At 41.1% G+C, this 12,521-nt stretch overlaps 1 protein-coding gene across 3 annotated transcripts in view; it reads right to left on the bottom strand.

Moving 5' to 3' along the window:
- MTHFD1L (methylenetetrahydrofolate dehydrogenase (NADP+ dependent) 1 like) overlaps window positions 1-12,521 on the bottom strand; it is a 134,937-nt gene that overhangs the window by 111,409 nt on the left and 11,007 nt on the right. For 2 of the 3 annotated variants that reach the window (XM_066611295.1, XM_066611297.1), the window contains exons 6-8: window positions 11,914-12,014; window positions 10,197-10,342; window positions 605-716 (exon numbers count right to left, since the gene is read on the bottom strand). In XM_066611295.1, the coding sequence (XP_066467392.1) occupies window positions 605-716; window positions 10,197-10,342; window positions 11,914-12,014 (359 nt within the window). The remainder of the gene's footprint in view (window positions 1-604; window positions 717-10,196; window positions 10,343-11,913; window positions 12,015-12,521) is intronic. The other variant, XM_066611296.1, reaches the window with a different exon arrangement.

Raw genomic sequence — 12,521 nt, 5'->3', positions numbered from 1 at the left:
GGGAATGTCAAATGCATAAAAAACATGATGTATTTTAAAAGTGGGATTGCTGACCCTTTTGATGCTATGGTTGCCATCAAACAACAGCAATATCAAAAAATATATTGCAATTAAACTAAGTGCAATCTTTTTGTCAGAGGAATGTGTTTAATTTCCAGCAGAGGCACACTTTTCATATATCTATATACACCCCTTCCGCAAAGGCTAAATAAATATTTAATAACAGTAACAAAGGAGAGTTTCTGCTGTTCTTTCCAAGTTATTTGAAGAGACAGGTTATTGCAAAAAACAATCATACTAAGGCATATAGACATTGCACAGGCAGTAAACAGGCAAGATTTGTCTTACTGAAAGCTTTTAAAACAAGAAAACAACTCATTACACTTCAACCCTCCAATCTTTTATAGAGCATAAAAGTGCATAACATTAATGGTATGGTTCATGCTGTCAGAACACAGCACAGATTGATGAACTTGTCCACTTCGGTGTCCAACAAGCATTTTAACCACTTTAAAAAAACAAATCATCCAGAAAGGGGCTAAACCAGCATTCACAAGTTTGTGACTTGATTGCAGTATCTCAGATTTGATGCACCAGAACTCACCCCATAAAATGTCACGTGAGCAATCCACAATAGTTATCTCAGGTTTCAGCCAAGTAGCTGGAATCTCTTTGGGTCTGGTACTCCCCATGACCACCATATCAGCATCATGAATCTGGGGGAGGAGTGGCAGGGGGAAAAAAAAACACATAAAGGATAGAATGTTAGGTAAACTCACTAGATTGTATTCCTGGGAGAACTCACAATACACAGTGATGACGGTATGCTGAATTCATTCTAACTAGAAAACAAAAAATTAAGTAATTAAGAAACTAATATATATTAATTGTCTGGTAAGAATCCAAATCAAATGAATCCTTCAAAACTGAAAATTGTAAAAAACAAATAACGAAATTTGGTTACACATTAATAAATTATGGACAGTTATGCACTACAGGTGGGGCCTCGGTATTCGTAGGGGATTCGTTCTCAGATTCCCCGCAGATTCCAAAATTTGCAGGATAATCAAATCTGCAATCGGCCCCTTATGCCCTCTGATAGGGACGAGCTGTGCTCCAATCCCCTCCAGAGGGCTTTCTAAAGCCCGCAGAGGCAACGGGCATCCGTTGCTGCTGCCTCTGCGGGCTTCAGAATGGCTTGTAAAGCCAAAAGAACGCGACTTCCAGTTTCCTTTGAGAAACTGGAAGTTAGTTTTTAAGCTTTTTAAGGAATTCTGGGGCCTGGCGAAGCCTCGGGATGGCTCCGTGGGGCCCCAGAGTGCCTTAAAAGACATAAAAATGTCACTTCCAGTTTCCCAAGGGAAACCTGAAGTCGTGTTCTTTTGGCTTTATGAGTCATTCTGAAACCCACAGAAACAGCAGGCAGATGTGTACTGCCTCTGCGAGCTTCAGAAAGCCCTCTGGAGGGGACTGGAATGAGCTCCAATCCATTTCAGAGGGTTCAGGTGGGATCTGGTCTGGTCCAGTGAGGGTTCCGAGGGACTTGCATTGAGCCAGATCCAGAGGTGTAAAATCTGTGGATAAACAGGCTCCACCTGTATTCAACAACAACAACAGTATTTATATTCCGCATTTCAACCAAAAGTTATCAAAGCGGTTTACAGAAAAAATCAAATTCATCTTTGACCTCTTTCAATATATACAGAAGATAGTTATAACATAAGGTATTACTGAATAATCACTTTGACACTCAGTTCAGAGTATAAATAGATCATACCCTGTAGTTCAATTTACTCAGAGGACCTTTCTCATCAACAAGCTAGATTACTATTGGTGGGTCATGGAAAGTACAGATTCTCAGGAATCTCTTACGTGGCGCTTTCTCTACCCTCTCTACCTCTTCACTGAGTTGTATATTGAAAAGCTCAAACTTGTTCTGGGTCATCTCTCATTTTCTCATATCAACCCCACATCTATTTCAGTGGCTTTATTTAGAACACTGAGATTAACTGAACAGCAACACTGAGATGACACCCTGTGCTCATGCAACGGTGTGAATCTGCATGAAACCCACTCTATTTGTATGTACAGACTTGCTTAACTTCAGCCCAAATAAGAGATGGAGAAAGTAGCCCACTGAAATACTCCATTTTATGCTACATTTTTCCTGCTGCTGTATCCATAGGGCTGAATACATTTTCTTTATCAGCTGGGGGGAGGCATTCTGTTGGTGTTGCATTCCTCTCCATCAGCCCTTTGATGGGGACTGAGGCACATTTGCCTACCCATGAGTAAATGGGCACATGCAGCTCTGTTTCACTTTCCATAGAGCGCAATACATTTTCTTTGTCAGCTCTCAGCTTCAGTTTCGTGACACATCAACAAGCAGATCATGATCCACTGGTGGGTCCCAACCCACAGTTTGGGAAAAACTAAAGGATACCATGGTCAGTGGTACCGAAGACCACTAAGAGGTCCAGCAGAACCAACAATGAAGTACTCTCTAGTTCCCAGTACATGTTGATCAAGGTGGTTTCAGTACCAAAACGAGACTGAAATGGGTCAAGATAAATCTTTTCATCCAAAACCTTCTTAACTTGATATATCATCCATCACAAGTATAAGTTACCTTGTACCAATAGGAGAGATCTGAAATTGGCCCAAAGTGAAGATCAGAGGAATCTTCAACAGCAGCCAAACCAAAATCTCTTTGAGAATTGCCAGTACCTTCCCTCTCTGTGAAGCATTCAATATCCCTAAACGAACACTGCTCATTCAACAGCTAAGCTGTGCCACCCAAATACATTTCTTTCCAAGCCTAATAGTATGTTTAAAATTTTAGAAATAAACCATTTTCTTTAATAAACATGCTCCACTGAGACTGAACCACACTTAGGCCACTGGCAGGCCTCCAAGTTATAAATGGTGTAGCTTCAGGGCCTTGTGCTTGCAATATATTTCCTTTCCGTTTCTCTTCCTTCTCTTCTCATACTGCCCAATGCTTATATTGCTTTTATAGTAAATTAAACTATGGCTTTTTCCAGAGGATCTTGGAAGTTATAGTCTCATGGCAGTGATGAGAATTCTATGAAAATTAAAAAAAAAAAAGATTCCTATCTTCTATTACAGAACTATAATTCTCAGAGAGTTCCAAGGAGAGGAAATGAATCATTTTTAACTCTGCTTACCTCTATGGCTTAGATATATGCCAGTTGTATTCCTCCTTGCCCCACATTGACTGGGTTTATATGATGTCAAGATAAGGGGATACGACATGGAGTTTTGGGGTGAACTTTGCTTTCCCAACTCCCAGAGAGAATCTACACTTGTGATCAATTTAATTTTGTTCAATTGTATGTTGTGCTCAGTTGACTAAATTCTAACCCTCTTCTGTCTGATACGGCTTTCAGTGACCACTACACAGTTCCCAATTATGCTGATGCCGATGTGCAAGGCAAGATACATGCTTAATAAAAATGAAGGGAGTCAGTGGCAAAACCATTGTTTGGTTCAAAATAAAAACAAGACATTTTAAGAACATAGAAGAGCCCTGCTGGATCAGGCCCAAGGATCATCTAGCCCAGCTTCCTGTGTCTCACAGTGGCCCACCAGATGCCTCAGGGAGCACACACAAGACCACAAAATACTTGCCTCTCACTGCTACCTCCTTGCATCTCGCGTTCTACTTATGCTCACAGCCCCCAGCAAAAATACCAGATTGCAATTGGTTTAACTTGTGCTTCTTTATCAAACATAGTGACCAATTTTTAATGCATGAAACCTACTGAATACCTTCCCTCCCTCGCCAGTCTGGAGTAGGCAGGAAAAAAAATTACAGATACTTTAAAAGATACAGACGAAACCTCAGCAGAACCTTTAGATTTTGTCACTATCTTAGGTTGGGGGTTATAGACTGTAGTGCTGGTTTTACAATACCATACCTTTTATTTTAAAAGAAAATTAAAATAATCAGAAGGAGCTCTAACCTACTAAATGCATAAGTTAGAGGTGGAAAGATCAATTAAAGAATCAAGTTCATCCCCTTCGTAATTCACCATATGGTCTCCAAATAGACAGAAAACTGATACAAAACAGATGCTGCGCGAAATTGCTGCCAAATACTATTGAAAATGCAGGGAAGTGTTAATATGCATCCAAAGGATAACTAGTTACATGTTTCAAAAGGAACTTTAAAAACCATTCGTGAGATCACACAGCAAAGAGTGAAACAAATGTCACCTAGAACAATTGCTTTAAGCAGTATGAATAGGCAAAGATCCCCACAGGCTTGCTCTCAAGTGGGCAAGCCATTCTCACTGGCTACGTTTCTTCCTCCAATCTGGGAAAGATTAATGCCAATAAATACTCTGAAACTTTAGTTCATAGCAGAGTACAGTCTAATTCCAAAGAGAATTGAACTGAAATAGGCTTAGAAGAACCACCCTTTCCCAAGATAAAAGACTCAGAGCTGAAACAACACTAATGCAGGCACTGTAAACTTATATAAAGATAACGATACAATGTAACTGTATCGTTCACATAATTGGAAACCCTTCACGCCAAGAGTCACATAAATATTACTTGTTCCTACAGTTGGAAACAATTTCTAAAAATGACATTATAAACCCCATGATCAAATTTAAAAAGCTTCATTTTTTCAGAAAAAATATTAATGGGTGTAATAAGGGCATGTTTTTGCCAAGACTGATGGAGGTATATTTTCATTAAATACATGGAAACTTTAAAGTGTTAGGCATAGTTGATCTGCTCCACCATTGAAACAGAAAAGGAGGGGGCGGAATGGAGTAATCTTAACCACTGAAAGTTTACACTCTGGTGTACATGTTCCTGAATTCTGCAGATGGGATATAATTTCAATTTCCTCCTGGTAGGGAATACTTTGCTAAATTTTTCCTTGCTAAGAAGAGAACACTTCTTTCAAGAATGGAGAAATTATCAGAAGTATTTTACTAGAAAAGCAAGTTTTTATTTTATAAGGATTACATAACACAAAGTTTAAAGCATGGCATGTCTAATACCATACTCCTATATGCATTTACTTAGATGTAAGTCCCAATGCGTTCAGTGGAGATCATTCCGAGTGACTGCATCCTTAAAAATGAAACAAAATTGACGACAATTTCAGCAACTTTTCAGCAACTAATACATACAGAATATGCAATGCTGTCACAGTAAATTTATTTACTATTTAACTGCAGCACAGCATCTGTTCAAGGTTGTTTGTTGATGTTTCTGCTGTATCCTTTAGATTTTAAACTCTTTGCGAACAATGAACCTTTTATTTTGCTATGCAAAACATGTTTTTGCTGTGGACTTGTATGCTCCTCCTCAGCATTTGTACAGTGCTTTAGAGCAGTATTTCCCAAACTATGGGTTGGGACCCACCATTGGGACATGAAAAATTTTTGAAATTAAAAAGACTTGGTGCAAGAACCCTTGGCCAGTTTACAAAAGCAAATTGTTAGCTGAAATGCTAATCTGTGGTATGAGGTAACCTTCATACCCCCAAATTAAAATGTCACATATTGTGATTTTCTCTAGTAATTGGCATGCTGAGTGTAGATCATGTGTGAATCCCACTTCAGCCTTTTATCTAGCCTGGAGTTGCCTAACTGCACATCTTGCTCTCCAATTAAGCCTCCTGCACATCCTGGAATGACTGTAAAAGTTTGGAGGAGCAGTCCTCAATTCCATTTCTAGGGACAGTCTAGCAAATGTCTGCAAACACACACTTTGTGTAAGGTCCCTAACAGCCTCGGGTTCCCAAACTGTGCGCTGCGGTACTCCAAGATATTTTTCTTGAAGTTGAGGCTGCATGTCTCTAAGACAGTGACAGAACTGTAGGGGTGCCATGAGGGGATCAGTCCAACATGAGGTAAGCAGAATAAATTTGGGAACTGCTGCACTACCCCATGATAGCATGGATGTATACTGCATGCGCTATGTCACTTTGCATACAGTTGCAGAGGTCAGTTTGCATGTAGCTGCAGTTACATGTATCTATCATTCTGGGGTATGCTGGACTGAACAGAAGCTTGATGGCCACCTGTCAGAGATGCTGAACTGAGCAGGAAACTGGACTAGATGACCTCCAAGGTCTCGTCCAGCTAATATCCTTGGAACCATATCTACTGAATGACAAGAGTGCACACACTCTTATTATTTTTTTTTTTAAGAGTTCAATAGTGAATATGTTCTGGAATTTCTTTAAACCCAGCAGACATTCAGAGATGCAGAAAAAAATTCTTGAGTCAATCATCTTACAGATGTTCTTCATAAGTATGAAGTATTTTTCCACCAAGAGGATTATCTATGTAATATCGGTAGAAAATCAGTTAGTTTCAAGAATTCAGTCCATTCCCCACACCATTCGCCACTCAAGATCAATCAAATGTATTAGGTTTCTGACACAGGAAGTACAAAATGAATTATTAAATAATATTCCGTGAAGTTAAATTGGGCATGTCTGAAAATCAAATAGTCTCTAACTATAGAGGCATCAAGGTTTTTCTACAGAAACTTGGAGAGAGAACGATCATATTGTCATGATCCCTGCCTTGACTTCAGAGTCAGATTCTGAGGAGTCTGGGGAGAGTTGGACCAGAAGAATCAACCCTAGATCTTGCCTTAGCCCTGAATGACAACTTGGACCCTAAACCCATCAACCAGGAGACCGTAGAACGACAGACATAGGAGCCTGATGCCCCAGGTTAGGAGACCACTGAGCCAGAACCACAGGGCAGGGGGAAAGACCAGCCTTGCCCAGAACATTGGGCTCCTCAACACTGGTAACAGGCCAGGAAGAGTGCAATGGAACAAAGGAGTGCAGGACACCAGGCCAGAGGGATGCCTGTTTAAGATGTCTCTATTCTTAGAGTGATACGTTGTGAAAAGCCTCAGAGCTCAATTCACGCAATCATATGGCAATACTCGAATACAAGAAAACAAATTTTTTAAAAGAATAGTCAACAAAGAAGAATGAGAATGTTTGTAGTTTATTCCCTGGTTATTTTTTTTTTTTTAATTAGTGAGGCGTCTTCCATAATGGCAAAATAGTTCTCATTTTAATTGCTGTTGCATAAAACAGCCACAAAAAGTTAAAAAAGTGTAATTGGGAAAAGAAAAGTTAAGCAGAATTGAATTTAATTGCAAGGAATTTGTTTTGCCATTGTGGATAAAAGGTTATGCTTTTTCAAACTTCTATCCATCACTTAAAACACATTTAGAGCCCAATCCTATGTATATCTACTCAGAAGTAAATTCCATTATAATCAATAGGGCTTACTGCCAGGTATGTGTAGATAGGATTGTAGCCTTAATGTCAAAGTAATATTAGCAGGTGTAAAAAATAAAAAAATAAAAAAGCATTTTGCCAAAAGAGAAATTTCACCATTTCTGTTTGGGTTAGGGCAATGTTTCTCAAATTGTGGGTTGGGACCCACAAGGTAGGTCACAACCAATTTCAGGTTGGGTATAAAACTCATTTTAACATTTTATATTTAATATATTGCTGCTAACATGGTATGTGACTGCATTTGGGGAAATGTTCAAACCTGTACTTTTAACAAGCTGCTATGTATATTCTTTTAACAATGATAGTAAATGGGACTTACTCCTGGGTAAGTGTGAGTAGGATTGCAGTCTACGATTGTTAAAAATTTTCCCGCTTGATGATGTCACTCCCGGTCATGACGTCACTTCCAGTGGGTCCAGGCAGATTTTCATTCTAAAAAGTGGGTCCTGGCGCTAAATGTGTGAGAACCACTGGGTCAGGGAAAGCATACTTTCTGTTTGAGTTGTGAATCCAAAATACAAAAAGTAAACTTCCATGTAAAATGTTTGGACTTGGCTGCCACCTTCTGGGAACATCTATGAAATGCCAGGGACAGTTTAACTTCAGTTTGTCCAATACAGGTTTCTGCGCAATCTGGTGAACTTAAACCATGCTTCTTAACTCCATGTATTATCATAATCACTACTAGCAAAAAGCTTATGAAATTTATGGGTATAAAGGGAGGCTGGGATGAAGGTGGGGCTACAGTTTGTATTGGGGGCATGACATATAAAATTATGCATGGGAGAGAGAGTAGCTTTTTTCTCTGTTGCACATCAGAACCAGGAGACATAAATAAATTGGGTGATGGGAGAATAAGAACAAACAAAAGGAAGTATTTTTTTTTGCCCAGTGCATAATTAATCTGTGGGACTCCTTGCCCCAAGATGCTGCGAAGGCACCTGGCCTAGATGTCTTTCAAAGAGGATTAGAAAGAGTTATGGAAGAGATGTCCATCATAGGTTACAAGATACGATGACTGTATACAACCACCAGGTTTTAGAAGTAGCCTCTCTCCAAGTGCCAGATGCAAGGGAATGGCCACAGGTAGCATGTTGTCTTGTGTGCTCCCAGAGGTATCTGCACAGAGCACATTGAGATACAGGAACAAGATGGGCCCTTGGTCTGAATAGCAGAGCTCTTATCTTTCCATTCCATATCCCTTCAATCCAGCAATTCGTTCCCTTCTCCCTGGAAATAATCATCTCTCTCTCTCTCTCTCTCCCCCCCCACCCCATAGGATGACACCTATCCAACATGCACTCCCCTCATCTCCACAGTTCAACTCTCTACTTTCCAAATTCTTTAAACTTCCCTCCACAAAGCGCACGCGCACACCCCCTACCCCTCATCTGGCTTCCATTCGCTCTTCCCCTTAACCCCACAAATGAATCCCATTCATGTATGAAACAGGAAAGTGTTGCAAAGCTGAACATGTGCAGGCTTGTTCATACAACAGGGAATGTAGATCACGTAACATTCCCAATAGAATAATGTATGCATGCATGCATACGTATGTACACAGAACTTTTATCATGCCTTTAGCTGAATGCACAGTAGTCGAGGACAAAAGCCACAATCCCTACTTGCAAGCCTCATCATATTCAGTGATCACAGACAGAAGGACTAATACTAAGAGAGGGCAACAGACTGGTGAGAACCGGAATCTGTATATTAAGAAGGAAGAGGAACTAAAGGAATTGTGTCACTTGGGCAGAGGCAATAGATGCTTCGTTCCAAGATTGTCTATTGGTAGGTTTGGTCTCAAATATTTCTGACCTACTCCTTCTTCCATCCACCCCATCAGAATGCAAAACCCATGCCAAGAGATTATACAGTTCTTTGAAAGGAAGATCTCATCTTGGCCCTGGAACAACATTCCCTCTAAGGCAGAATTTCCCAAAGTGTAGGTCACAACCCCCTGGAGGGTTGCAAATTCATGTCTGGTGGGTCATGGGGTAGGCCCTCTTGCCTGTGCCTTGGACCATTTAGCTTCAAATCAGAGCCATTCTGAAAGAATGGTTGCTGGCCCAGCAAAGCTGCTGGCCGCATAAGGTCTTACTAGGAGGTCCTGGAGGCCTCTTCTGGGTCACACTGGGACAGTGATCCACTCTATTGGCCTCCACAGGCCTCAGAATAGTCTACAGAAGTGATCAGAAGCAACTTCTGGTTTGCCACTGAAAATCACTTCTGGATACTTCTGCAAGCCATTCTGATGCCCACAGAGGCCAGTAGAGTGGGTCTCTGTCCTGGTTTGACACAGAAGAGGCCTCTGGAACCTCTGCAAGCACTGCCAAGAACATCAGGATGAGGTGGGTCATGGTGTGCAAAACTTTGGGAACCACTGCTCTCAGGGATCCAACTGCTGCATGGACCCATCACTTACTGTGTGGCAAGACATCTTCTGACTTTGGCAATGATGTCATACGTCATCTCTGACTTTCAGTTTAGGACAGTACAGCTTTGGGCTGTGTAGCTTACTGGGAACAATGCCCTGGATACTGAAAACACTTGCTATGACATTTCAGGGCTAAGAGGCATCCCTTGTTCACATAACCATTGGGTCTCTAGTCCAGGAATTAACTTTTATAGGTGGGGTGAGGAGCAAGGTATACAAGTGAACTTGTAGCCTGTTGAGCTCAGAAGTGAGGGAAGGAGAAAAACCTCCAAACATGTTCTAGGAGTAAAGAACATGTAGGGTGGAGGGGGAAAATCTATAGTGACCTGACTCAAATTCAGCAGGGGAGGAAAAAGTACTAAAAGATATACAAAATTTTGAATGAACCCAGAGTTTTTCTGAGGAGTAAACATGAGAGAAGAGAAAAAGATCATTTACTACCACATTTACCACACTTTGAAGCTGCTTCATTTCCAATGGGCAGCTGACAGTCAAAACCCCTTTCTGTTGAAGGAGGCACTGCAAAGAGACTTCCAAAGGTCCTTGGACTCCCAACAGTAGCGCCTTTTTTCCATCTAGGGGAGTAGATGCTGGAAAGCAGAAGATAATAATTGCTCTCATTAGCTACCTTACTAGCAATTGGTACAGGAAGGAACACAATAGAACCAGAGGCATTCATAGTTATTTATGTCCCACCACTCTCCCTGGAGGCACCCTTCCACCCCCAATATGGAAAATTGAACAGTTTTGAGTACCAGGACATTATTCTCCATAAATATTTTTGATGACACAGACCACCATGAAGCAGGCCAGGAGACATTTGATCAACTCTGACAGATTAATAGACAGAAGTACTTTTTTGCGCGTATTTATTTAAGGAATTACAACCTTGGCTCAAGCAGTAGACACAGTAACGGTATCTTCCCAAATTAAATTAGGCATTTTTACTTGCACATGTTGCTAATACATCTCATGATAATTAGATCCAGCTCCACACGGAACTAAATACACTCTACTTTCTTCTGTTACATACCCTATCCCAAGATATACTCTCCCTGAGCACAAATTAAATTAAAATCTGAGGTCATTCAGTCATGAACAGCCATCTTTACTCAACCCTTAAACAGCCCATAGTTCTACAACCAGAGTGATGAAAAAGAGCACTCCCCAGCCCATTTGCAAGTAAAAAGTATCAGGGACTTCAGACCCACTTTTTCTACTTCAGTATGATATGAGGCTGAACTGGATCCAGAATACATAAAGAGCAGCTTACAAGAAAGCAGAAGGAACAAGAAAGATGAGGTAGGCCAGTCTGGACTTATTCCCTCCTCCCCATTCTATCCTTTGCCCTTTCTTGCCACTGAGGTGATGGTGCCCAATGATATGTTTCTCCTTAGAGGGCAGCTACAGACGGAACTATTCCCACTCCAACACAAATGGCCTGTGCAAAGTAAATTGGATTATGGGATTTGTTCAAGAGAGAAGGACCCAGCAGACACTATCCAAAAGAGAGGGTGCAGAGAAGAGGAAAATAAGCTGGCCAACCTTGTCTCCACTCCTATGCTCATCAGGCTTCTAGAACCCTATATACAGAGACTTATACAGGGTTGAGTAAAGATGGCTGTTCATGACTTATACAGAGACTTATACCATGCCTTTCACATGCAGAGGGCTGCATGGAGGCCCTAACACATAGTTATAATCTGTGGTTCTCAAACGTTTTAGAGGCCCTAGAGGCTTTTGCCTGATTTATATATGCCACGGGTCCGGCTATGACTGGGCAGCAGTGCTCCCCTCCAAGCAGCAGCATGTTTAACCCTGATGCACAAAGCCTAATCTGTCCTGTCAGTTTTGCGACCCCGCCCCAATTGGGACACGATTCACTGTTCGGTTCCAGACCCCCAATTTGAGAACCGCTGTAATCTCAACATAATGCTACAGCATAATACTAGATGAAATCCACGAGGCAGTCTTTCCCATTACAAAGACAATATTCAATCATATTTATCATCACAACAATTTTGAAAGGCAGGTCACTATTTTGCTGAAGAGGAACTAAGACAAGGAGACAGTTCTTTGTTCCAGACTGTTCAGCAAATCCACGCTGGGATGTTAACACACTTTTAGTGTTGTGCCTGAAGGATGGTAAACAGTGTCATACCTGATTTTTCAAGAAGCTTGACCACAGCACTGGCAACGGGAGGAACCACACACTCATGCACATCTCCATGTACTAGTCTTGCCAAATTAAAATCTGTTACTCTGTGACAGGAAAATATGGGAAAGAAAGTACATACAAACAGAACATAAAAAACACATTGCAGGCATTGAAAACGGCAAGGATTATTAGTGCATATTCACTACACTTGTAGATACTTTTTTGACGACCCGTTGCTGGGAATTCCTTCCATGAACAAGAGAAGCATCCTGCTCATGCAAAGTGATCCATCCCACCGCATGTGTGAGCGGAATGCTCCTAGCCCTAGAGAGATCCCCCAGTGGAAAGAGCACTAGTTGGGATGCTATGCCATAAACTTATAACTAGTCATTTTAAGTTCTCTTTTTTGGCCCCAAATACCCTTACTACTGATATACTCACCAAAACACGACCACTATGTTTTGGAATGGGATCACTGATTCGAACTTCAGCTGAAACAGGCTACCACTTCTGGAGAAGGTCCTGCTCTCACTCTACCTTTTGCTTTCTAAATTGCTGGGCAAGTCCTCCTATCTTCCATTTGTTATCAGATAAAGCCAGGTCTAGTATCT

This window comes from Tiliqua scincoides, chromosome 1, assembly GCF_035046505.1.
Source record: "Tiliqua scincoides isolate rTilSci1 chromosome 1, rTilSci1.hap2, whole genome shotgun sequence".
Classification (NCBI taxonomy): Eukaryota; Metazoa; Chordata; class Lepidosauria; order Squamata; family Scincidae; genus Tiliqua; species Tiliqua scincoides.
Note: the sequence above shows the minus strand (reverse complement) of the source record. Positions and strands in the feature narration are given on the sequence as shown.